Below are 27,929 nucleotides of genomic sequence, written 5' to 3' on the forward strand. Positions count from 1 at the left end.
CCACCGGCACGGTTAACGAGGAGTGTTAAGGGAGCTATGAGAGAAAAGAGAACTTCCTTCAGAAAACGGAAGTCTTGCCCAAGTGAGGAAAACAAAAGGGAGCACAAACTTGCACAAAGGCAATGCAAGCAGATAAGAAGAGATGCAAAAAAGCATTTTGAAGAGCATATCGCTAACAACATCAAGGCCAACAATAAATAATTATTTCAATACATCAAAAGCAGAAAACCAGCTAGGGAGGCAGTTGGACCATTGGATGACAATGGAGTTAAAGGAGTACTGAAGGAGGACAAGGAGATTGCAGAGAAGCTGAATGAATTCTTTTCATCTGTCTTCACTGCAGAAGATATAAGACAGATACCTGTGCCTGAACTGATGTTTTCAGGAAGGGAGTCTGAGGAACTGAGGCAAATAGTGGCAACAAAAGATGAAGCTCTCAACCTAATGGATAAATTGAAAGCAAATAAATCACCGGGCCCAGATGGTATCCATCCTAGAGTTCTCAAAGAACCCAACTATGAAGTTGCTGATCTTCTAACCAAAATGTGCAACATGTCCCTGAGATCAGCCTCTATACCAGAGGACTGGAAGATGGCCAATGAAACACCCATTTTCAAAAAGGGATCCAGGGGGGATCTAGGAAATTACAGGCCCGTTAGCATAACGTTTGTTCTGGATAAATTGGTTGAAAGCATTATTAAAGATAAAATTAGTACGCATATAGAAGGACAAGCCCTGCTGAAAAAGAATCAACACAGCTTCCGCAAAGGCAAGTCCTTTCTCACTAACCCTTTAGAGTTCCTTGAGAGTGTCAGTAAACACGTAGACAGGGGAGATCCAGTAGACATTGTTTACTTGGACTTCCAAAAGGCTTTTGACAAAGTCCCTCACCAAAGACTCCTGAAAAAACTTAGCAGACATGGAATAAGAGGACAGGTCCTCTTATGGATCAGTAACTGCTTAAAGAACAGAAAGCAGAGAGTAGGAATAAATGGTAAATTCCCAATGGAGGAAAGTAAATAGTGGGGTCCCACGGGGATCTGTATTAGGACCAATGCTTTTCAGCCTGTTCATAAATGATCATCTGGAATTAGGAGTGAGCAGTGAAGTGGCTAAATTTGCAGATGACACCAAATTATAGGGTGGCTAAAACAAAGAACTCCAAAAGGATCCCCCCAAAGGGAGAATGGACATCTAAATGACAAATGCGGTTCAATGTAAGCAAGTGTAAAGTGATACACACTGGGGCAAAAATCTCAACTTCAAGTATAGCCTGATGGGATCTGAGCTAGTGGTGACTGACCAGGAAAGAAACCTTGGGTTGTGGTGGACAGCTCAATGAAGATGTCAACCCAGTGTGCAGCTGCTGTAAAAAAGGCAAACTCCATGTTAGGCATAATTAGAAAAGGGATTGAGAATGAAACTGCCAACATCATACTGCCCCTATACAAATTGATGGTGTGACCACACTTAGAATACTGTGTCCAATTCTGGTCACCACACCTAAATAAAGATATTATAGAGCTGGAAAAGGAGCGGAAAAGGACAACTAAAATGATCAAGGGGCTGGAGCATCTCCCCTATGAGAGACAGTTGCTACAGCTGGGATTGTTTAGCTTGGAAAAAAGGGGGGTAAGGGGAGACATGATAGAGGTCCACAAAATTATGTATGGTGTAGAGAATGTGGCTAGGGAGACATTTTTCTCCCTCTCTTAAAATCCTAGAACCCACGGTTATCCAGTGAAGCTGATTGGTGGGAGATTCAGGACAGATAAAAGGAAGTACTTCTTCACACAACGCATAGTTAAACTATGGAATTCGCTACTACAGGAAGTAGTGATGGCCACCAGTTTGGATGGCTCTGAAAGGGGGTTAGACATATTCCTGGAGGAAAAGGCTATCAATGGCTGCTAGTCTTGATGGCTATGTGCTACCTCCACTACCAGAGGCAGTGAGCCTACGTACACCAGTTGCTGAGGAATGTGGGTGGGAGGGTGCTGTTGTGCTCATGCCCTGCTTGTGGGTTCCTGGTTGACAGCTGGTTGGCCAGTGTATGAACAGAATGCTGGACTAGATGAACCCTTGGTCTGATCCAGCATGGCTCTTCCTATGTTCTTATGTATAGGTGGAGCACACTAGCCTTGCCTCCCTCCGTTGTCACCTTCGTTGCCCTCTACACGTGGAGTGCGACTTTTGAAGAGGAGGTCCTCCTCTATCCATGGGTACTCACCATGTTATCTGGAACACTGGAAAATCAGCATTCAGGATCATGTGGCGAGCCCCCACAGACAGAGGAGTCTTTCCTCTTCACAAAGTTGCCCTCCATGCGTAGGTGATGAAAGTGGCTACCAGGAAGACAGCCTTTTCTGCTGTGGCACCCTAGCTGTGGAATGAGCTCACCTGGCACCTACATTGTACTCCTTTCAGCACCAGGTGAAGACCTTTTCTTGTCCCAGCATTTTAACATTCTAGTCTTTTAGCTCTGTTGTTTTAAATCGGTATTTTAAATCTCTGCATTGCTGCTAGGTTTTATTCTGGTTGTACTTTTATATTGTTGTTTTAAGCTTTCATTCTTATATTGTTTTATGCTGTACCTTGTAGTTTTAATTTTTGTGAACCACTCAAGAGAGCTTTGGCTATTGGGTGGTATAGAAATGAAATAAATAAATACATAATGATGGAGTAGGGTAGGACTTGCATGCTCCCTCTCATCATGCACTTACTATTCACAGATTAGGAATGCCTGAACAGGGCTAGAGTTCTTTCTCATTATTGATGTACAATTTATTTTATTAATGCTTTAAAATATCGTATATAAAACATGAAAAGAAGAGGATTTCTCCAAGGACAGTTCATTGTTTAAAACAGGCATTTTAAACATACCTCTGTCAAATACTGTACTTCAACAAGATCTCTTGCTGTCTTTGTAACAAGGTAGGTAATTTCTAACACCCAAAAGAATTGGCATAATACCACATTTTGATGGTTAACCTTTACATCTGTTGTCAGTTGTGAGTTCCGAAAGATTATCTAATTAAATGTCAAAGGTTTCCCTATATTGCCATAAAAACGTGAAGTGTTGTAGTCAGTTTGCACTTGCATGACACCTTTTCCCACAAAACTCAAATGATACAAAAATACATAAACATTACATAGCACTCAGAATGCTGTATACAGTTGAAGTGAAAACAGTTTTTATAATGAACGTCAGCACAATTTCAGAGTTGAGTGTAACCTGAAATGAAATTTCGTAAACTGATCATGATATATTATAAATAATTCAGAGATATCATTCCACCCCTCTTAATATTAAATGTCAAAGGCGAAGTACAGGCTGAAGGGGCAGGACTGCAGCTTGAGATCGATAGGCGTATGGTCAAGGAACACCTAATGACTTTGAATTAGTTCAAGTCTCCAGGGCCAGATGAACTGCATCCTAGAGTGATAAAGGAACTGGCAGAAGAACTCTCAGAACTGCTGTCTATTCTCTTTGAGAAATCATGGAGGATGGGGGAAGTGCCAGATGACTGGAGGAGGGCTAACGTTGTCCCTATCTTCAAAAAGGGTAAAAAGGAGGAACCTGGGAACTACAGACCAGTCAGTCTGACATCAATCCCTGGGAAAATTCTGGAGCAGATGATAAAGGAATCCATCTGGAAGCACCTTGACAACAATGCCGTGATTACTTGAAGCCAACATGGATTTGTCAAAAACAAGTCCTGCCAGACGAATCTGATCTCATTTTTTGATCAAGTAACCTCCCTTGTAGACCGTGGGAATGCTGTAGACATCATATACCTCGACTTCAGCAAAGCTTTCGACAAAGTGCCCCATGATATCCTGATGAGCAAACTAGCTCAAAGCGGGCTAGATGAAACAACGATCTGGTAGATCCACAGTTGGCTACAGAATCGGACTCAAAGAGTGCTTATCAATGGGACCTTCTCAAACTGGGGAGAGGTAATGAGTGGGGTACCGCAGGACTCAGTCCTGGGCCCAGTGCTCTTCAACATTTTTATTAATGACTTGGAGGAGGAGGTGCAGGGAATGCTGATCAGATTTGCAGATGACACAAAAGTGGGTGGGATAGCTAATACTTTGGAAGACAGAAACAAAATTCAAAGTGATCTGGATAGACTGGAGCGCTGGGCAGAAAACAACAGAATGACATTTAATAGGGATAAATGCCAAGTTCTGCACCTAGGAAAAAGAAACCAAATGCACAGTTACAAGATGGGGGATACGTGGCTCAACCACACTACAAGCGAGAAGGATCTTGGAATTGTTGTAGATCACAAGCTGAATATGAGCCAACAATGTGATGTGGCTGCAAAAAAGGCAAATGCTCTTTTGGGCTGCATTCATAGAAGCATCGCTTCCAAATCCCGGGAAGTACTAGTTCCCCTCTACTCAGCACTGGTTAGGCCTCATCTGGAGTACTGTGTCCAGTTCTGGGCACCACACTTTTAAGAAGGATGCAGACAAACTGGAGAGGGTTCAGAGGAGGGCAACAAAGATGATCAGGGGTCTGGAAACAAAGCCCTATGAAGAGAGACTGAAAGAACTAGGCATGTTTAGCCTTGAGAAGAGAAGACTGAGGGGAGATATGATAGCACTCTTCAAGTACTTGAAAGGTTGTCACAGAGAAGAAGGCCAGGATCTCTTCTTGATCATCCCAGAGTGCAGGACACGGAATAATGGGCTCAAGTTACAGGAAGCCAGATTCTGGCTGAACATCAGGAAAACTTCCTGACTGAGCAATACAACAATGGAACCAATTACCTGGGGAGGTGGTGGGCTCTCCCACACTGGAGGCATTCAAGATGAGGCTGGACAGCCATTTGTCAGGGATGCTCTGACTTGGATTCCTGCATTGAGCAGGGGGTTGGACTCGATGGCCTTGTAGGCCCCTTCCAACCCTACTATTCTATGGTTCTATGATTCTATTATGTTGGTAAAAGGTTTGCTGTAATCAGTAAAGTCAAAGGAACATATTGGCTAACCACAACAGATTTATTTATTTTAGGTTTTCTATACCTCATTCTGTTAGCAAAATGCACCTGAAGCATTACACATATATTAAGTTTTTAATTAATTACCACAATTCTGAAAGAGGCATCAAAAAATATCCCACAAGGGGGCTGCAAAGAAACCAACTGAAATCATTGCCATCCAGCACTGAATGCTTTCTTAAAGAACCAGATTCCAAGCAGCCACCAAAAATGCCAACAGATAAGTGGATAAGGGCTCAATCCTGACTAGATAGGTGGCCGCCTCCAAACTCGGAGGCGACTGCCTATCCAAAGCAAGGAAGGAGAGGCATGGGGTGTCCGAAAGGACACTCAGCTGTGGATGTGTCTGGTGGTGAAAAGAAAGTCCGATGCTGTAAAGAACAATATTGTTTAGGAACCTGGAATGTCAGATCAATGAATCAAGGTAAGCTGGAGGTGGTCAAACATGAGATGGCAAGATTGAACATCGACATCTTGGGAATCAGCAAACTAAAATGGACAGGCATGGGCGAATTTAATTCAGGTGACCATCATATCTACTACTGTGGGCAAGAATCCCTTAGAAGAAATGGAGTAGCACTCATAGTCAACAAAAGGGTGGGAAAAGCAGTACTGGGGTACAATCTTAAAAACGATAGAATGATCTCAGTACGAATCCAAGGCAAACCATTCAACATCACAGTAATTCAAGTCTATGCCCCAACCACTGAGGCCGAAGAAGCTGAGGTTGATCAGTTCTATGAAGACCTACAACACCTTCTAGAACTAACACCAAAAAAAGATGTCCTCTTCATCATAGGGGATTGGAATGCTAAAGCAGGAAGTCAAGAAATCACCGGGATAACAGGCAGGCATGGCCTTGGTGTACAAAATGAAGCAGGACAAAGGCTAATAGAGTTTTGCCAAGACAACATGCTGATCATAGCAAACACTCTTTTCCAACAGCACAAGAGGCGACTCTACACATGGACATCACCAGATAGTCAATATCGAAATCAGATGGATTATGTCCTTTGCAGCCAAAGATGGAGAAGCTCTATGCAGTCAGTAAAAACAAGACCTGGAGCTGACTGTGGCTCAGATCACGAGCTTCTTGTTGCAAAATTTTGGCTGAAATTGAAGAACGTAGGGAAAACCACTAAACCGTTCAGGTATGACTTAAATCATATCCCTTATGAATATACAGTGGAGGTGAGGAATAGATTTCAGGGATTAGACCTGATAGACAGAGTGCCTGAGGAACTATGGACGGAGGTCCGTAACATTGTTCAGGAGGCAGCAACTCAATCCATCCCAAAGAAAAAGAAATGCAAGAAAGCCAAGTGGCTGTCTGAGGAGGCTTTACAAGTAGCTGAGGAAAGAAGGGAAGCGAAAAGCAAGAGAGAAAGGGGAAGATCTATCCAACTGAATGCAGAGTTCCAGAGAATAGCAAGGAGAGACAAGAAGGCCTTCTTAAATGAACAATGCAAAGAAATCGAGGAAAACAACAGAATGGGAAAGACTAGAGATCTCTTCAAGAAAATCGGAGATCTCAAGGGAAAGTTTTGTGCAAAGACGGGCATGATAAAAGACAATGAAGGCAGGGACCTAACAGAAGCAGATGAGATTAAGAAGAGGTGGCAAGAATACACAGAAGAACTATACAGGAAAGATCTGAATGTCCCTGATAGCCATGATAGTGCGGTCACTGAACTTGAGCCGGACATCCTCGAGTGAAGTCAAGTGGGCCTTAGGAAGCATTAGTAACAACAAAGCTAGCGGAGATGACAGTATTCCAGATGAGCTATTTAAAATCCTAAAAGATGATGCTGTGAAAGTGCTGCATTCAATATGCCAACAAATTTGGAACACTCAACAATGGCCGCAAGACTGGAAAAGGTCAGTTTACATTCCAATTCCAGAGAAGGGCAACGTCAAAGAGTGTTCAAACTACCGCACAATTGCGCTCATTTCACATGCCAGCAAGGTGATGCTCAAAATCCTACAAGCTAGGCTTCAGCAGTATGCGAACCAAGAACTACCGGAAGTACAAGCTGGGTTTCGAAGAGGCAGAGGAACTAGAGATCAAATCGCCAACATTCGCTGCATCATGGAGAAAGCAAGAGAATTCCAGAAAAACGTCTATTTCTGCTTCATTGACTACGCTAAAGCCTTTGATTGTGTGGATCACAACAAACTGTGGCAAATTCTTAAAGGGATGGGCGTACCAGACCACCTCACCTGTCTCCTGAGAAACCTGTACGAGGGTCAAGAAGCAACAGTAAGAACCAGACATGGAACAACTGAGTGGTTCAAAATTGAGAAAGGAGTACGACAAGGCTGCATATTGTCACCCTGCTTATTTAACTTATATGCAGAGTACATCATGAGAAACGCCGGGTTGGATGAATCACAGGTCGGAATTAAGATTGCTGGGAGAATTATCAACAACCTCCGATATGCAGACGATACCACCCTAATGGCAGAAAGTGAAGAGGATCTAAAGAGCCTCTTGTTGAGGGTGAAAGAGGAGAGTGCAAAAGCTGGTTTGAAACTCAACATTAAAAAAATTAAGATCATGGCATCTGGCCCCATCACTTCCTGGCATATAGAAGGGGAAGAAATGGAAGCAGTGACAGATTTTACTTTCTTGGGCTCCAAGATCACCAGAGACGGTGACTGTAGCCATGAAATTAAAAGACGCTTGCTCCTTGGGAGGAAAGCTATGGCAAACCTAGACAGCATAGTAAGAAGCAGAGATATCACCTTGCCGACAAAGGTCCGTCTAATCAAAGCTATGGTTTTCCCAGTAGTAATGTATGGCTGTGAGAGCTGGACTATAAGGAAGGCTAAGCGCCAAAGAATTGATATTTTCGAACTGAGGTGCTGGAGAAGACCCTTACGAGTCCCCTGGACTGCAAGGAGGTCAAATCAGTCAATCCTAAAGGAAATCAACCCTGACTGCTCATTGGAAGGACAGATACTGAAGCTGAAGCTCAAATATTTTGGCCACCTAATGCGAAGAGAAAACTCTCTGGAAAAGTCCCTGATGCTGGGAAAGACTGAAGGCAAAAGGAGAAGGGGACAGCGAAGGATGAGATGGCTAGATAGCATCACCGATGCAATGAATATGAACTTGACCACACTCCGGGAGAGAGCGCAGGACAGGAAGGCCTGGCGTGCTATGGTCCATGAGGTCACGAAGAGTCGGACACGACTGAATGACTGAACAACAACAACAGGTCAGCGAACCAGAATCAGAAACAATGTTTTGAAGTACACTGCAAGTCATGGTTTTGTGCTAATTATGGTTCGGCATGATGTTTCATTCAATTGTCAAACCATACCTACAGACATTACGCCACCAATGGAGGCAACTGCACCAGAGGGTGGAGTGCTGAGCTGATAGAAAATCGATTCTAAGAAGCAACTTCAAATCATAGTTTACCTGTACATTTGGAAGCTCAAACCATGATTTTGGTTCTAAACTATGACCTGGTTCACAGGGAACGGCAGTGTTCAGCAGCAAATTGTGGGTTAATTAACCCACAATTTGCAACAACACACACTGCATGTAAGCCCCAACAAACTAATGACACCCCATTCATAGAGTGCCCCATTCTATCAAGTTGTTAGCAAGGACACGAGGTTAATTGCCAAATGCTGCCATTACATGTAAACAGCCCCTATGGCTACCACAAACCATGCTTTAACATGATGATAGAATTGAGAACTGAACCATGGTCAAAGTATACTGCTTATCTAGACTAAGTGTGCTGTAAGACATAAACAATACAATAACAGCTCTTAAGAGGCAGACAAGCTACAATAAGAACTCTGCTATTATCAATGTGTGAAACTAGGCACTTGTATCCTTGCCAGAGCAGCTACTTCTATACTTCAAACCTTTTTCTTAAAAAATAAATTTGAACTATTACATGGGAGAAAGCAAACAAAATTGTACCATGCTATTACAAAGATAAGGCTAGGATGCATTTAACTAAGAAGCAGAAGCCAGCCATTTGCTTTTAGAATCTAAGGCCAGAATCTAAGGCCTATTTAAATGCATCTAAAGACTCATGCATGCTCACCAAAATATTTTATTTCTTTCATTTGAACAGCCTCTCCCCTATGCCATGTCACATATTGCTTTTTAAAGTCCTTTCCATTTCAAAAGCACTTTGCATAATCTGGAAACCATCAGCTCTTCAAGAAACGCCCATCTAAAGCCTTCTTGAGTACATACAGCTAGTTCTGTGGTTTTCCAGATCCTGCCCTAGAGTAGGAAGCCTTATCTTCACTGAAAAAATAGTGTAACTCAAGTGATCCCAGAGGCAGACTGGGAATATCTGTAAGGTTGTAAATAAAATGCATTGAGGCTGCACTTCTAAACACGCTTACCACTGAACTCCATGGGACTTACTTTCCAGTAGACATGCATAAGATTGCAATGTAAGGGAGAAAGATTTCAACCACATCCCATTCCATCAAATACAGATACACTCAAAGAAACCAGACCACAGCTTTGTTTTCATCCATATGGCTCTTTTATATATTGTACGAACACCACTTGTCATATATACATGTTTGCATGTGAACCAAGCTTATGCTTTGCTATTCAATGCAAATTAATTACAAAATCTCTTCATCTGCTTAAAGTCAGATAAAGTTCATTAAAGATAATCTCCTAGTAGCACTTTTAGTTCTTAACTTGTTGCACAGTCTTATATTATATAGTTGTTATCAATGTACATTCCTTAAGGAAAAACTAAATTAAATTGGGAGGTTGGCTCTATTTTCTGAATTAAACTAACTAAGAAAGCAGATGACAAGAAAATAGCAGAAAGAGGAGCAATTCATTGTTAGAACAAGTTCAATAGCAATGTACAGAGAATTCTATAATCCAGATGCCATAAGTGTATAAACTGAACCATAAGTGAAAGAGGTTTCACGTAGCTTCACCTTCTCATGGTACCTAGTGCATTCAGAGTGGACAGAAAAAATGTATTTTCTGTATTTGGAATTTTACCAACATGCTATAATTACTTCTTTCAATTTTATCTGGCCATTAAACACACCTGTTCAAGAACTTCTTTGTAAGTTATAAACTCTTTGGTATTTGTTACAGGACTGTCATGGATGATAGCAATGTGATCCCCTTGTCCATTCTCAACATGGCGATCTATAGCATTATAACAAATATTCAGCTCTCCCCCAACAAACCTAAAAAAAGGAAGAAAAATAAAAACCACTGAATTAAAAAGTAAACCTTTCCAAATACTTATCAATATTTGATGGATATCATAAAAGATTAGGCTATCAATAAGGCTATCAACGGCTACTCGCCTTGATGAGTATACCTCCAGTATCAGAGGCAGTATGCCAATGTACACCAATTGCTGGGGAACATTATCGGGAAGGTACTATTGCATTCACGTCATACTTGTGGGCTTCCCACATGCAGCTGGTTGGCCACTGTATAAACAGAATGCTGAACTAGATGGTCTTTGGTCTGATCAGCATGGCTCTTCTTATGGATATCTCCTAAAAAGATTTGATAACAATATTCGGCTTGTGCATGACCTTCAGTCAGAATGGGATTCCAGAATACTTGGGGGGCAGGATGGATTGCATTCTGTTTGCTTGTTCTCTTCCATTTAAAGTAAGATACATTTGCATGCATCTTAAAGCTCAGGCCTTGACAGGTTTCTTCAAAGTCCCCTCTCCAATTAGTCCTTTCCTGCTTCAGTTCCATGCTTCCTCTGCCCTTTTCTGCAAGCCTCACTCTCCAAACCACCTTCCTCCAGGTTCCCATTTTTGTCCCTACTAAGCACCCTTCCTTCTGCTTCTTTGCCTCAGGACTCCCTATCCTTAGCTTTCCCACATCCTCCTGGGATCTCTTTCCAGTCTCAGTCTGTGAGGCTTTAATACCAGCCGAAAAAGTGACATCCCCTTCAGTTACAGAAGCAAAACCAGAGGTGTAAAATTTCCAGAAACGTTGAAACCATGGGGAAAAAACTTTTTCCTGGATTTTTTGAAGGGGAAAAAAGGACATTTTTGTAATATTTTCTTATCATACCTAAATGTATTTAGGTTTAATAACCTAACAACGCAACATGCATCATTATAATTTAATTAATATATACAATTGTACTATTTGGCATATTTATGAAACTTACAGAGCATTTTTATTTCAGTATTTTTTTCTACAGCACCTTTAAGTGTAGGCCATTTACATAAAAGAATCCAGTGCATGTTTACTAAGAAGTAAGACCCACTCTATTTAGTGGAGCTTGCTCCCAGTGTGCACAGATTGCAACCTCAAAAGAACAAATGCAATCCTATACATGTCTGCTCAGAAGTAGCCCCCCCCCCCCCCCGAGTTCAATGGGGCTTACTCCCAGATAAGTGGGAGTAAGATTACAGCTTAAGGGCACAATCCTATGGCCACAGGATTTTTCATTTTCTGGGAACCGAGCTTGGAGCCAGCGCTCTGAGGTCAGTTCCCAGAAAACCACCTCCCTGCCCCCTCCCCCCCCATAGGCGACACGGTTTGTCCCCATCTCTGCCCTCATAAGAGCAGTGTGGTGGGGGAGAGGGGCATTCCTGGGGGCAGGGAGGGGACAGCAGAAGCACCATGGCAACACTTCCTAAGCACCATCTGTCCTCCCCCCCTCACCCACTCCAAGGCATCCTGGCTAGACAGCCAAAATTGCCCGTCTAGCCAAAAATGCAGGGCAGCTGGAGCGCAGAGGAGAAGATCCCCTCCGCACTCCACCCGCCCAGCATTGGATAGTTGGTCACCTCCAAGTTCGGAGGTGGCAGACTATCCCCATAGGATTGCCCCATAGGATCGCACCCTTAGAGTACAATCCTATGCATGTTTGGACAAGAAAAAGTCCTAGGACTCCCACCATTTCCCAGCCAGCCATGCTGCCCCAGGAATGCTGCGAATTGTTTAGACAGAAAAAAATCATACATGTATAGGATTGCTGCCTTATTTTTTTTTTTACAAGCAAAATTGAAAATATATGCAATACCACAGAGAGAGAGAGAGAGAGAGAGAGAGAGAGAGAGAGAAACAGACAGGCAAAATGTTGTACCTTATGCTATATAAGCACATGTATCTTAGTTATTCCCATCTGAGAAGTAGGAAAAAATAAAAAAGTTGAAAATAAGGGCCACAAATTTGGTAGTAAACAAAAATGTTTTATTTAGACAGAAACAGTCTTGTACAGTCACATTAAGGACTAGCAGCATATTTGGATATCATGTTAAATTTTATAACAACATTGAACTCTAATAATATACACAGTAATTATCACTTTCTAATCATCGTATTACATAAAAGTCTTCATCCTACACATTTAGAGTGAGTAAAACCTTGTCTTTAAAAGCATTTTACTCATACCAAAAATGAAAGTATTTCATCTGAGATTCCCTTGCCCTGGCTTTTTTTTTTTTTTTTTTTGGGGGGGGGGGCTGCCAATAAAATATTTTATTTTATGGCATGAGTAAAATGCTTTCAAGCATTTAAACAAAAATCCTAAGAAAATCCCAGAAAAAATCCACCCCCACCCTACCCCCATACTTTTCTTGTTTTTTCCAGGTTGCCACAGCTCTATGTGGGACTGCAAATAAGTTCTTTAAGCAACAGAACATTCTGTGCCACCACCCCAGCTCAGCCAGTCAGCATTAGAGATTTTATCACCACAAGTTCAATATAAGATAAACACTCCAAGCTGAAATAAACACACTGCTGTTCTTGATCACAATCCTGGAATCTCTTCCTGTTCCTTCCCAAGCCAGTGCCCTTCAGAGGTGTTGGCCTATAACTGGCTGGGAAAAATGGAGGTTATAGTCTAACACAAGATTGGAGAAGGCTGCCTTAGTCTGTACATCAGGGATGGGGAATGTGTGGCCTTCCAGATGCTGGTGAACTGCAACTCCCATCAGCCCTAGCCAATGGTGAGGGATGATGGGAGTTACAGTCCAACTGCATCTGGAGAGCCACACATTCCTGATCCCTGATCTATATTGCTGTGCACTTCTATTTCTACTTTAGAATCTCAGCATGCTCACAGAATTTATTTTTACTACTTGCGTTGCTTTTCACACAACTTCCTTTAATAACTATTATGATACCTAGAATATAATGACTCAACTTGTTAAATACATTAATATATTAAAACATTCAAGCCATGAAGTTCTTCCCATGTGATTCAAGTGTCACTCACCCCATTAACCAGGGTGCTGCATTCTATGTACGTACATAGCAGTTGGAGTTAAGTTCACTGTCTTAGGGCCAGTTCACACAATACTCATTTTGTGCACCCAAGGAGTCCTAATCACTCCAAATCACACTTTCAGATAGACAAACTTAGGGAGCAATCCTATGGCTGCTAGACAGCGGCTAGACAGCCATAGGATATCTGGTTTTCCAGGAACCAACCCCAGAGCCCACGCTCTGAGGTCAGTTCCCAGAGAACCAACTTCCCCCAAATTCCACTGCAGCCCCATCCTCCGCACTTGCAAGAGGAGTGTGGAGTGGCCGAAAAGGGCATTCCGGGGCGGAGAGGGCGGAAATGCCTGTACGACACATCCAATGTGTCATACAGCAGCCTCCTTCCCCGCTCAGCCCTCCTGCGGCTAGACAGCAGCAATCGGCTGCCTAGCCGAAAACACAGGGCAGGAGAAGCACAGAGGGAACGATCCTCTCCGTGCTTCTCCTGCCCTGCATTGGATAGGCAGTCACCTCTGAGTTCGGAGGCGGCCGCCTATCTGAATAGGATTGTGCCCTTAATGTGTGAAATACTCATCAGCCATCAGATATAGCCATCAAGAATTCCCATGATAATGGCAGCACTTTTTTCCAGTATTGTGAACACAGAAGTTGCTGAAATTATTACCGAGTTACATCTGTCAACACAAAAGAACACTTCCAGGAGTGGTCAAGCCTGTAGACATACACAACAATTAAAGAAGTATTGCATGAATCACCCCTTACTGAGGGTGATTAGCTTTTACCGAGAGGTCAGTTATAGCAAACTAAAAAACCAGCAGGCTATTAACGCACAGTCATTCTACCCACGTTTTCTGGATAAGGACCATGTTCCAATATAGGTAGAATATTATTTCAGTTTAATCATTGTCCAAAACTGCCTTTGACCACAGTTGGTAAGATAGAAACTTTAGAAGTACATATTTTTATTATGAGATACAATGACTCTAGAACAGCCTTTCCCAATCTGGTGCCCTCAGATGTGTTGGACTATAACTATGCTGGATGGGAGATTATGGGTGTTGTAGTCCAACGTATCTGGAGAGCACCAGGTTGGGGAAGGCTGCTGCAGAAAGTGATAGTTACATGGATGGGTTCATCTGCATAGCCACTTTTCAGGAATCACACTTTTCAGGTGACTGAATGCGTGCCTGAATACTACCGCAGTCCACATGGTGCCTGGATTTAACCTCCACTGTGGTTAACCTCCAAGCCCACAGCCAGGAGCATTTGTTGGACCAAACTGTAGGAACATGCTGCACAACTGGAAAAGTAATACCAGTATGGGATTCTTCTGTGTTATATCATTCCTAGTTGGGGAGGGGGCTTTTCCCCTCCATATGTTAAACTCAATGCACCAAAGTGGAAGAGAGCTAGCTGCAGATAGAGCCCTGTTTTCAGAAAACAGTGATGAAACCTTGATTTGAACTAAAGGTTTTCCAGAAGTGGATAACTTGTGGCCCTCCAGTTGCTTTGGCCTACAACTCCCATCATCCCTCACCATTGGCTATGTTGACTAGGGCAGATAGGAGTTGAAGGCCAAAACATCTTGAGGGCCACAAGTTGCCCACTTGTTTTCAAGGATAAAGGTGCCACACTGCCTAGGTCTATACACATTTACCTGGAAGTAAGCCCTACTAAACACAGTGAGGTGTACTTCCAAATAAACATGCATAGGTTTGCCCTGCACATTAGTCCAAAATTCTCAGCATTCACTATCACCTCTGAAAGGAAAAAGACACATGATGGATCTATATCTAATGATAATTTGACCTTTGCCTACTGCTGCAGATCCTGCCATGTCAACTCAGAGCCAGTTTAGACATTTCTTACCTCTACTAGAAGGGCACAGGAAAGAACTAACTTATGTCAACACTGCATGGGGAACATATTTAAAACATGCAGTGCCTCTGGGGAACATTATGTTTACAAGATGCAATGTCTCCAGAACATTGAGCATCTGCCTTTTAGTAAAACCCAGGGCCATCCAGTGAAGGTGAATGGAGGGAGATTCAGAACAAAACAAAAGGAAGAACTTCTTCACAGAGATACAGCCCATAGTTAAACTATGGCATTAGCTGCCACAAGAAGTGGTGACAGCCACCAATTCTGCATCAAACCAGACATTACAGTAACTGGGCCAGTTCGCATGACATGGCCAGCTCATTGTGGGTTATTTAACCCACAATGAGCTGTGGCACATGCTCGATGCATGCAGCCATCATTTTGATTGCATAACCTTGATAGGTGGTTGTGCTGTGTCATCTGAACACAGTCATTGTGGTCTATTCAAGGGTTAAACAACCCTCACTTAACCCGACTGCAAATCATGAGTCAAGTGAGGCTTGTTTAACCCTCGAATAACCTATGACCAGGTTCAGATGATACTGCACAACCCCCAATTGGCCCAATCAGGGGTTGTGCAATCAAAAAGGCCACAGCACATGTGACAGCTAGTCGTGGGTTAACTGACCCAAAATGAGCCAGCCATGTTGTGTGAACCAGGTCAGTGTGTGTTAGCAACTACCTTAGGAGATTTTTTTTATTTTTTTTTTTAATGTTATGCGCGTTGGAGCAAGGGGGATTTTCATCATCATGGGGGGGGGTGGACATTTAATCCTTCCCTCCTCAGCTGCAATCCCTGCAGAAATCCACAAACACACTGCAATTAGCCTAAGACTAACTGCAGAAAAGGGACATTCTATCTGGTTTGCAACAGAGCAAAAACAAAACTCATAACTGAAGCCATTTGGAAAAAAAACAGGATGGTTTTTCCTAACCTGAACATAGTTGTGACCTGTACGCAAGCAAACATGAATGGCATAAATAGATGAATTAGGCAGCATGATTCCCCACTCCCACCCCCACCCACTAGATCCAGTGCCATGACCCTTCAGGCACAAAGAGGCCAGATCACTGCCGTTTCTCATTCTAAACAACAACAGCAATTTTGCTGCACCATCCACTGTGACCAGGTCATTTTTGTTTGCATTCCTTTAACTTTAGAATTCCTAGGTGCATATTCAAGATGAAATCACAGGTTAACTGACCAGGATTACATAAGAAAGAACAAGCATGGTTTTGCTGAACCAACAAATCACAATTAACACAGGACACAAAAGTCTACTCTTATATATAAAACACCAGTCTACCTCAGTAGCAGCATATAAGTGAGGGGTTCAAGCCAGCCTGGAAACCATGTTCCCCAATCCCAAATATATGTGGGACAGCTGCCATCTGTGGTGAAGGAAGTGAATTCTGCACATATTCAGAGGCACCCGTCTTGACAATGTTTAAGGGCTGATTTGTGGGTTTGAAAGAAGGTTCCGGGCTCACCCTGACTCACATCCTATTGTTGACATCTACATTATCCTTACGGACAGGACCCCTATGCCTTTAATAGCTGTATGCTTGGCAGAAATTCAAAAGGCGACGCTTCTTCCCAGAAAGGGAGGTGGAAAAATGGTACGCCTGTAAGCTTCCCCTGCTGAGAGGCGGCTTGTCACAGGGCTCCTACTGAGGACGGAAAGGACGGCGGAAAGCGTGGCGACCCTCACTCTACCAGGACTTGCTTTCGTGAAGTGGCCCGAGCAGGAGCCAAGCGAGCGATTCATCGGCCACTCACCAGGAGGTGCTAAAGGGACCTCTCCGCTCCAGGGTTTTAACCCAGGGCTTGTGCCAGTCGATGCCCTCAGCCGCTTCAGCCCACAGTTTCTCAGGCTCCTCCACCGACGCTCTGAAAACCGCCTCATAGTCGCCTCCGAGGGCGGCTGCCCGTGAGGAAGAAGCGCTGGCTCCTTTAAGGAGCCGGGCTCGCGGAGGGCTTCTTCCCCAGCGGCTCAGGAAACGCGTCTCAGCGAGCGCCCGGCCGTGCCGGCCGACGTGCCCGAATCCCGCCTTCGAGCCCCAGCCGGCTCGGCCGCCGCAGGCAACCGTTCGCAGCAAGGCTGTCTTGCGGAGGAAGCTCATGTTCCCTGGGGCGGGAGACGCCGATCCCCGCGTGGCCCAGTCCCACGTAGGAGCAGGAGGAAAGACAGACTCGGGGGCGGGGGAGAGTGAAAAACAAGACCGCCGCTCGCGTGAGCTGAAGTTACACAAGTTTGACCGAAGTCACAAAAAAGAGCCGAGCTGGATTCCTGAGCAAAGAAACCCCGCTCGTGGATCCACTTGGTTTTGCAAACCGCAAGTTTGCAGGAGTCGCTCCAGTCCGGGCTTTGCTCTGGGCTCCCAAACCCTCCCCCCCTTTTTTTCTTTTCTTTTCTTTTTTTTTTTTTGCAGCAAGGGGGCATTGATTACATTGCAAAATATTTGATTGCAAAAAATGTGAGGAGATTGTTTGACCGCCGTGTCGTCCCCGCCGTCTCTCCCAACTTTGCTTATAAACCTCCTCCTGCTGCCCTTGGGCTGTCGTGGAACTCCGCGCAAACCGAGGCACCCGCCAACTTTCTAATTTTTATTATTACTACTCCCGCCGTATTCAGCGTCTGGAAGCTCTTAACACAAGTTGCCACTCTCGCTGCTCCCGTTCGCTTGCCTTTGCAAACCGATGTGTTCTCCTTTTCTTTAAAAATAGGCTTTCTAATCGACAAAGGAAAGCCATATTTAAAAAGTAAGGAAAAATACTTTTTACTGGCTGCTTTTGTTACGCTTTCCAGCTGTCGTTTGCAGTATGGATTGCAATATTCCATTCCCTTTAAAATATCTTCGTTCCGCGATCGCTTTATTTTAAAGACGTTAGACATTGTTGCCTGGTCTTAAAAGCGGGCAACTTGCATTATCTTTATTGGTCAAATCTATATCAAGGGAGAAGTAGAGAGTATTCGGGTCATATTACAGAGCCCAACGGGAACGCACATACATTTTACCCTGAACAAAACTACTTCTGAATACAACGGACATTCTTAAGAATCGCGTTGGCTGAATACAGGGCAGTTTTACAAGCCAACGTATGTGTGGGCTTGGCTCTTGAGACAGCCCGGGTCCACATGGATCCCACTACGGAATGCCTGGAAGGAATCTAGTGGGTGTGAGAGAGAAAATACGTGTGACTCCACCCCCGAGAAAAGGATTTCACTGTCGTGTTTTCTAAAGAACGGAAGCACCCTCTGAAAGCAAGAGAAGTCATAAAGGCCCGGGAGGAGATAAACTTTCACCAATATACAGTACATATGTATTATTTTCAAAGAATGTTGACACCGGCCCTGGGCCAGGGTTTTCCAGGATCACTTTTCTCTACAGCTCACACCAAAAGGAGGTACACACTTTTCATAACAAGTGATGGCTCCAACTGAGACAATTGCCAGGAAAAGATTTCAAACAGGGAAGGTTACTATGGGAACACATAAGCCTCACCTTCAAGAAAACCTGAAAGAGCGCAGCTGTTTGTCACACCTTCACTCTCAAGGCAATACTGCTGGATCAAACAGTGCATGGCGTTGAATGTGGTGGCTAATAGTCAACAATCATTACAGTGGAATGTGCATATTGTCCTTTTCAATACTGGCATTTCATGAGCATGCCAACAATACTTGAAATGTTTACTTTTTAAACTGTTGGAAAGTGGGTAAGAAAACATACTTTGACGCTCCAGTTGTACTATAAGCTGCAAGCTCCAGATCCCCAACCTTTTTGGTTCGGTTGAAATTTTTGGTTCGGTTGAAATCCCCAACCTTTTTGGCACTGTTGAAATTTTGAGTGACGTGGGTGCTCTGACAAAATGGCAGCCATGGGTGTGACTTGCCCATTCATAAAATGGCTACCATGGTGGGCATGGCTGGTCATAAAACACTCATTTCCCAGTAGGCAAACTGGTGAGACTAAGAGAAAAATAACTTGTCCAAGAACCTAAGTACAAGGCAGAGATGGTGTTTGATCTCCAAAACACAAAATTATTATTTTGAATCCAAATAAAGATGGCCCTCAAAGGCAGCAGTTTGCTTTCCATCATTACTTTTAAAAATCTTAAGAAATAAAATAAAAATCAGAAGGGGCAGGAAGCCTGGTGTAAGCCAACTGACAGTGCAAACACATTCACAGCATTTTAGGGTAGAAGGGGAGGCGACATTGTCTTCAACTCATAACCCTCCCATGTTTTCCCCCTGGCTTCTTGTGCCTTTTCTCTTACTGCAGAAAGTCTGTTAACAAATAAAAGATAGAATAGCTGCACAATGGCTTCTCATTGGTAGCACTACAGGAACCCTCCAACTGGAAGCAGCCCTGATTTCTGTTTGGATCCTTTGGAGCTGGGCTCCAATCCACACTTAGCAGGATGAGCAAAATACACCTTACATGATAGCAACAAAAACCATTGTTAAAAGATCTTTCTAGTTCTTTTTAATTATCTCTGAATTTACCGCTTCTCATAATAGCTACTTGCATATTTATGCCAGCATTCTGCTTACTCTTTAGATTATTTATGCCTGATAAGATATTCTGAAGCAGAAAGAGAAAATTTAATGAGTTTCAAGTGGACATATTTGGGGAGTGGGGATGTAAAATATAAAAAGAAATGTCTGGCGTTGCAATCCTATGCATCCTGTGCCTACTGATACGGCACTCCTGTGCCTACTTAGAAACAAGTCCCATTGATTGCAATGGGACCTACACCCACATAAGTGTGTATAGCAGGGATGGTGAATCTCAGGCCCAAGGGTCAAATCCAGCCCTCCTGGGGCCCCAATCTGGCCCTCTGAGGTTCCCCAGCTAGCCATACCCCTTTTCCCCGACTGCCAGTCATCTGCACATGTTTTTTGTTTTGTTTTGTTTGTTTGTTTTGTGCTTTTGCATGCCCCCCCCATTTGAAAAGGTTGAATTGCCTCTCCTAAGGCTTCACTACTGGCAGTAAGATCTCTAAACTAAAATATGCTGGTGTTTGGGCCCCACCCCTTCTGCCTTTGGCCCTGCCTACCAATGCAATGTGGCCGCTGAGAGCTTCCCTGAAACTAAAGTGCAGCTCTCTGGCTGTAAGAGGTTTACTGCCCCTGGTGTATAGGATTACAGCCCGAATTATTATAACAGGCCATTTGCTAAAAATCTGCTTTTCAGCTTATTATTACTAGAACTGTGAACAAATGGCCTCTCAAAATTCTCCAGCCTATTTGTGGGCAGAGAAATTGGGGGGACAATTTCACTGAATTTCTCCTTGGGGAGGAGAAATTCTCCAACAGTTTCTCACAGATAGGGCTCACTATTGGCAGGGATTGCAGCACAGGTTCTTTCTTTTTTTCCTAAGGGTGTTTGGTTTATTGCACTGTTTCTGTTGGGGTCACAAAGAGTTGGACACGACTTAACGACTGAACAACAACTGTTTCTGTAGGTGGCAAACAGCATCAACTGCATTGAGGCTGCCACTTTTTTGTGGCAGAATTTTGAATTTGTTATTTTTGAGCTTACCTAATCGCTGCGAGGTGGCCAAGGGTGCTGTGTGTGTTTTCTCACTCTATTAAATTTTTCCATTGCTCTCCAGCCTCCCAGGCTGTCTGCCCTTCCTGAGCTGACTGACTTCCGCCCCCGGAGGAATGGCCTCATGATGGCTTCCTCATGATGGCTTTCACTGAAGTGCAGAAAGCCAAGGAGGCTACAGACTGCCACAGAGAATACTATACAATGACCAACAGGACACTCATGCATACTCCTCAGCCACATCACAAGTAAGGTAAGCACAAGAACCCCACACACAACCCATGACAATTTCTCCAAAGTTTCCCCTCCTTTGAATTTCTTTTTGAAAGCAATTTCTTTTCTAGCACATTGAATGAGAATGGTCGGGAAAAAATGTGGGAGAAATTTTCAGCACAGCACTAATTATTACAGCTGTTTCCTTCGCTATATGCTCTACATATATTATTTATTTATTATTACATTTATATTCCACCTTTTTTCCTCTGGCAAGGGACCCAAAGCAGCTTACCTGGGCCGCCTCCTCTCGATTCAGTGGCTGACCTAAAGTCACCCAGTGAGCTTCATTCCTGGGTGGGGACTAGAACCCAGATCTCCTGAGTCCCAGTCCAACAATCTAACCAGAATACTTTTATTCACAGCTTAAATTACATTATTTATGTAATTTCTTTAAATACATCCAGGTAGAATGCAGCCTTAGAGTGCAATCCTATCGTCACTTACATGGGAGTAAGCTCCATTACTTCTGAGTTGGCATGTATAGGATTTCACTGTGAATCAACTACATGAATTATAGGATGGTTATAGTCTACATTGTTGTTTTTCAGAATGAGCTCTTTGTTTCAGTGGTTGTTTTAATGGAAATCACTCAGTATGAAAACTCTGTATTTGCACTGGATTGCCTTTCAGAGTGATTCAGCATCCATATATATTTAAAGAACACAACAGGACCTAACTAGCCAAATTAATGAATGACAGGAACATTAATTACTATGAATCTCCTCTACCCAGTTTATAGAATGTTTTGAGAAAAGAGGAAAAGAAATGAAAACTTTCATGATTTATGGTGTTACAGTACTCCTATTATGACATTAAAAGGTACACAATTTTTAAAAGGTCATATCAAAATGTATTCCACACGGCAAAATGAAGAGTTATCACAACCACTGTGAATTATCTAAACTTTCTACTTCAAGTTGAAATGAGAGGCCATGTATGCATTCTCAACTATTAGCTTAAATTAATATAAATTTAGGTTGTGGTCCTATGCATGTTTAGGCAGAAAAACATCCAACAACTCCCAAGCATGCCCCAGTCAGCCATGCTGCCTGGGGAATGCTGGGAGTTGTAGGGCTTATTTCTGTGTAAACGTGCATAGGATTATACCCTATCAATTGTGCCCTCGGTGATTGGAAGCCCCCAAACTTGGAGGTGTCTGATCATCCAATGCAGGGCGGGAGGAACGGCAGAGGTGATATTCACCTTCCCGTCCTTACGCCCTACAGATTTAGCTAGACAGGCTTTTTAGCCTGTCTAGCGGGGATGCTTAGGAGGGGAAGGGAAGGAGGCTGGCAGAGGATCAGGATAATTCGTATCCTGGCCTCTCTGGTCTCCTCTGCGCCCATCCGAATGCCCCTTTTCCCCCCTTTCTGAGGTTGAGTTTTCAACCTCAGGCAGCCAGCGCAGTTCTTTCCACACCAGCTGGGAGAGGTTGAGGGATGGGGTCAAATCTCCAACTCGCCTTTCTGAGGTTGGAGCACTGTCCCCAACCTCAAGAGGAGGAAATCCAACCTATCCTATGGTCCCTGAGACACTCACCCAGAGACCATCGGATTGCTCTCTAATTGTCTCCTTGGACTCAAAATGACTGATCGTTGCACTGTTCTTGTTCAAACAGATTATTTAGGCTTTCTGCTCTGACTATGCAATTATTCTATATAACTGTGGTTTCAACTAAAGAAATGTTGTTCATTCTAAATCTTTGCAGATTTTTATCACATCTAAGACCTGTAGGACCCCACACACAGAAAGGTTGCACCTGCGTTATGTTACTGGTCCAATCAACAACAGTAAAAACTAAGCTTTTGCTCGCCAACAGAAAATGAATAACAGAAAAGGCATTGGCCGTGAAGCAACATTGTTCTTATCTAAATAATCTATCTGGTTTGTTGTGGTAACATAATTGAGAATTTTATTGTGTGTTTCCTTTTATGATTATTACTTTTTAGCTACAATATAGACTATTATGTGTAATTTTGTTGCCATGGCCTTTGTTATGACCTATGATCAAGATAATAAATAATTTACTTAAAACAAAAACAAAATATAAAGATCGCACTCTAATAAAAAGGGTCAACAAAACATGTTTAATTAGATTTCAGTTTCTTTCATATAATCATTGATTAGATTCCAGCTTATTTGCATTTCAGAAGCAGTCAGGTTTGGAGATGCCATATTTGCAATTTAAAATTCTTACACTATGTTTTCAGTTTAGAAAGGTTGTTGTTATGCTGCTGTGTCATTATTTCCAATGAATAATCAGAATCAAACTCCTTGAAACTCTTCAGTGAATGGCATTATTGCAATTTCCATGGTTATTAAAAATGTATGCTATATGAAATCTCTATTGAAAATATACTTCAAAAGGAGCTGAACTTTCCTTACTTCTAAAAGCACCTTTCATGATTTACAGCAAGTAAAAAAAATATTTTGGGGACTAGCGTGTGGTGTGTAGCAAGAAAGATGTGGAAAACATACCAGGGGTCGGGCACGCAAAATCACCAGCAGCCTCCAGTGGCACTGATCTAGCCATATCATATGTAAATGTAAACAAAACTTGCATTGATTGTGAAACCATTCTTTTTCACTTCTTACAGAGTTTGTTAATGAAAGTAGCAAATCACTCATGTTTATTAATACACTTAAGAAGTAGATTTACAGAAATTGGTAGATTACAGAAGAAATTGTCATGAACACAGCCCATTCCATTTATTTTAAGACATAGTTTGTTAAAGCAGTCTGGAGTTTAGAAAAAGCATTGCTACTGGAGGCCAAAGTGGCATTTGTGGCCTTCCACCTACTGCAGTGGAGCTGTCTCCTTAGGTGTCTGTACTTGAGGCTGCCTCTTTAGACTTTGTGGAATATCCAAGTGGTTCAAAGTGCAGCTGCAAGGTTATTAACTGGGACCAACTACAGCAGGGGCTGCGTTCCCATGGGCCAAGAGCTACAAGCCAATGGTGGGTGGGCTGAAGGCAAAAGTGGGCATGGGGACTCCACAATCTCATGCACACACAGCACCCCATCCATTCATCTATTTACACTTACACACAAACACAGCCCATTCATTCATCATCCATCTACCACATGAACCTACCTGAACCTTACATTCTTCATCAAAGGCCCTTCTCCATTCTGCCCCTGCCCCCATTGCCCTGTTTGCAGTTAGGCAGGGGGCAACTAGGGAGAGAGTCTTCATGGTTTGGGCACCCCAAATATGAAATGCCTTCCCCAAAGAATCTTACCTAGTGCCAACTTTGATGTTATTCCAGGACTGGGTAAGGACTTTTATTTGCTGGGATGTTCCAGCATGTGATATAATCTGGTTTTAACCATGATTTTATTTGTTTGTTTGATTTGCCTCCTGCCTTTCTACCAAAGATGGCACTCAAGGCGGCTTACAGGCATAATTAAAATTGATTAAAACAATAAAATACAATAAAAAGCATTAAAAGCACAACAATTACAGAATAAAAAATAAAAGAAACAGCACCCAACCCAACAGACCCACTTATAGGCCAAAGGCCTTCTTGAATAAAATGGTTTTTGCCTGCCAGTGGAAGGACAACAGAGAGGGAATGAGCCTGGCCTCCCTTGGGAGTGAGTTCCACAGCCTTTATCTGCTCCATTAACTTTTACTGATCTGCCTGACTGGTGATTTGTTATATATTGTTATCTTAAAATTTATTCTTTTTATATTTGTTATTTTTACTGTTTTTAGAGTGTGCCCTCTGGTCACTCTAAGCCATTCTTCAGCCTTGTACTGAAGAGTGGCCTAGACATTTTCATTAAATAAAGACTTCTAAACATTTTGGTTGTCACTAACATTACAAGAAAAAAAAGAACATAAACAGGACAGAAGCATATACAGGCAGCAAATACATACCTAGGGTAATCATATCCCAGTCCCCATGTATATACCACTTATAGAATTCTTGAATAATTTTATTCCATTCATGAACCATAACTAAGCCTTTCAGTACATTTGAAGACACAGAATAGGTAGGCTGAGAAGCCAAGGAAATAGTGCGTAAGAGGAATTGTAATTATTCTATGTTAGAAGTGCCTATTAATAAGTCATTATAGCAGCTAAGGATTTCAAAAACATGACAGCCTGTAAGTGTTTCTGAAATATGGGGGTGGAGCAGAGCAGAGATCTACAGGACACCATTTCTGTTATGATAAAGAATCCTTGGTAGTGTCAAAACTATTAATTTTAACACCTGTCGTTATTTTCAGCACCAGGAAGGCTGGCCACATTCATAATGATTGTTATTTTCACATTGCGAGGAGGACATAGGAATGCTTATCTCTGCTCTCTGAAACTATGTGGAATCATTATTACTTTGCCTGAAAAAAATTAATATACATTTTAGTTGTATTGGGCTTTTTTAAAAAAAGACAATTAAGTCCTCCAGACCCAGTTGTCTAAGAAACAATGTGCTATATTCATTTCCTGTCTTGTCCGCCACTAGAGCAATTCCAGCTAGTTTTCATTGCAGGTAACTTTTTTATTTTTAATTGGTGGAGGGAGCAATCCTATGGCCACTAGTCAGTGGCTAGACAGCCATAGGATACGTCAGTTTCTGGGAACCGACCTTGGAGCCCGCGCTCCAAGGTCAGTTCCCAGAGAACTGACCTTTCCCCCCTCCCACGCTGCCTCGCAGGCAGCTCGGAACGGCCCCATGCTCTGCACTCTGAAGAGGAGCGCAGAGTAGCAAAAACGGGGCATTCCAGGGGGCGTTCCGGGGCAGGGGAAGTCAGAAATGCCGATACGACACATCCTATGTGTCGTCCAGCAGCCGCTTCCCCCACTCTGCCTTCCCGTGACTAGACAGCTGAAATTGGCTGCCTAGCCGCAAATGCAGGGCGGCTGAAGTGTGGAGGGGATGATCCCTTCTGCGCTTCTTCTGTCCTGCCGAGTTCGGAGGTGGCCGCCTATCCCCATAGGATTGTACCCTTAGCTGATGACATAAGAACATAAAAGCAATCTATTTTGATGTAGCAGAAATGAACTTCAGTTAATTTTATTTATCATTTGTTTCAAATTATTATGTTTTAAAATCCACCTGTTTCCTGCCTGTCTTCCTACATGCATCGTAGTAAGATTTGTTTAGCAAAAAATAAATGTTCAGTGACCATTTGTTGATTGTACAGGATTCCAGAACACATGGAAGCCTTTTTAGAAGGCTACACAAGTAGGCTTCTCTGCTTCTCAATCTGTGGATGTTGATGGCAGGACAGTCAAGTGGCCATGCAGCCTGTTCAATGCATAAAGTTCCCTTCACATGAGTAATGCATGAAGCGGGCTTTAGGTTTGTTTCAAACTTAGTCCACACATCTGTATAAGATAGGGATGGGGAACTTGTGGTTCTCAAGATGTTGCTGTACTACAACTGCCATAATCCCTCACCATTGGTCATGTTGGCTGGGGATGATGGGAATTGCAGTCCAACAACATCTGGAGGGCCATGGGTTCGTCACCCCTGGTATGAAACACGGAAAGCCATTAACTTACAATGAATGAGCCTTTAAGATTCACCTGAAACTGGTAGAGAGGGCTTGGGTTTGTCCAAAGACTGGGAGAGAATTCAGCTTGACTGAAACATGTGACAATGTTTTCCTATAAGGAAGGCCACTTGGACATGGGAAGAGGCTGCAGGCCACTTCTGTGTTCCTGTTTCCTGTTCCTGCTGGCTGCAGAAAATACAGAAAGTATGTGCACCCTTTATCTAACATAAAGTTATGGCATTGGTATGCCTGGTCTCTGGCAGCCAATTTCTACAAGCATGAATTTCAGCTCCTAATCTGGTAATGTAATCAAGCAAGTAAGACTAACATAATAAAATCCAGGGCAAACAGGTGAATTAGGCTGAGATGTGTTTTAAAGTTTCCTTCATCTTCCTGTGTAAGACATCCCGAACTCTGAGGCAGTTATAGGGTTCAGAACAAAGGGAGGAAAGTTCAGTAGCTCAGAGTTTGGAAAGAGGATAGGTTAAAATAAAGGGGAAAATTGTTTGGTTCTGGTGACTAAAGAGAAGGCTCGGAGACGTTCCCTGCAGCTTGATTAGGTTTTCATCTAGCTGGCAAGACTGAGTGATGCAGCACAGTATTCAAAACAACAGGTGTCAATAAGGATACTCAAGGAACGTTTGACCTGGCTGACCTGGCTGGAAGGTAGGAGTGCTTCAAGACTGGGCCTGTGTGGTTGTTCCAGAGCCTTAACAACATTCCTGGCAGCTTCTAGGCTCTGCCTTCCAGAACAACATGGATTCTTGAGCCAAGGTGTTAGGGTAATATCACTGAAATCCATCTTGCACAATGCATGTTGTCAGAGAGCTAGCACACAAGCTCCTGTGTAACTGTGATCCCACCCAGAACAGGAATAACCTCAGCCAATCAGTTCACTCAGTCCGCACTATCAACAACTCCATCTCTTGTCTGGATTGAGTTTGAGGTTATTCAGCCTCGCCCTATCCACCACTGGTCACAGGGATGAATTTAGAAACTTTATGGCCTCACCTGGAAAAGGAAAAATAGAGTTGGGTGTCATCAGCATACTGATAGAGGACAAAACTGAACCCTTGCTGTTTTAAAGTACACCATAGAACAAGAATATATTATCCTTCCCTTCATCTATCATTTCTAGCCACCTCATATATAGATATATACAGGTGGCAAGAAGCTGAATGCTTTTAGCTTTTTATTTAGTAAGCTGAACTGGCTCTATTATAATCATGTTAGTAGTAATGTATGAATGCACAAGTACCCCCAGAAGCTGCAATCCTATACCTACTTGCCTGGGAATGGATATTGAACCCAATGGGACTTACTTCTCATAGACTAGGATTGCACAGCAAATATATGATTATCTCAAAAACAGGTTATTATTTTAAACTGGTTTATAGCCTCTTCTCCAAGGAAGTACAGCTATTTCTGTGGTAATGCACAAAACATGATTCACCTGGGGTTATGTCAAAATA

At 42.9% G+C, this 27,929-nt stretch overlaps 1 protein-coding gene and 1 long non-coding RNA gene across 2 annotated transcripts in view; one reads left to right on the plus strand and one right to left on the minus strand.

The window, feature by feature from the left end:
- ACSS3 (acyl-CoA synthetase short chain family member 3) overlaps window positions 1-17,362 on the minus strand; it is an 87,795-nt gene extending 70,433 nt beyond the window's left edge. The window contains exons 1-2 of the mRNA XM_084810397.1: window positions 16,898-17,362; window positions 10,070-10,214 (exon numbers count right to left, since the gene is read on the minus strand). Coding sequence (XP_084666523.1) covers window positions 10,070-10,214; window positions 16,898-17,241 — 489 coding nt within the window. The 5' untranslated portion in view covers window positions 17,242-17,362. The remainder of the gene's footprint in view (window positions 1-10,069; window positions 10,215-16,897) is intronic.
- Window positions 17,363-20,161: 2,799 nt separating this feature from the next.
- Window positions 20,162-23,287, plus strand: LOC146339861 (uncharacterized). The gene is made up of 3 exons (XR_014784392.1): window positions 20,162-20,234; window positions 20,738-20,926; window positions 22,658-23,287. It is a non-coding gene; the product is annotated as an uncharacterized LOC146339861 (long non-coding RNA).
- Window positions 23,288-27,929: the final 4,642 nt, after the last annotated feature.

Source organism: Heloderma suspectum, chromosome 7 (genome assembly GCF_057233095.1).
Source record: "Heloderma suspectum isolate Gila_16-S chromosome 7, 16-S_ref, whole genome shotgun sequence".
In the NCBI taxonomy this organism is placed as follows: domain Eukaryota; kingdom Metazoa; phylum Chordata; class Lepidosauria; order Squamata; family Helodermatidae; genus Heloderma; species Heloderma suspectum.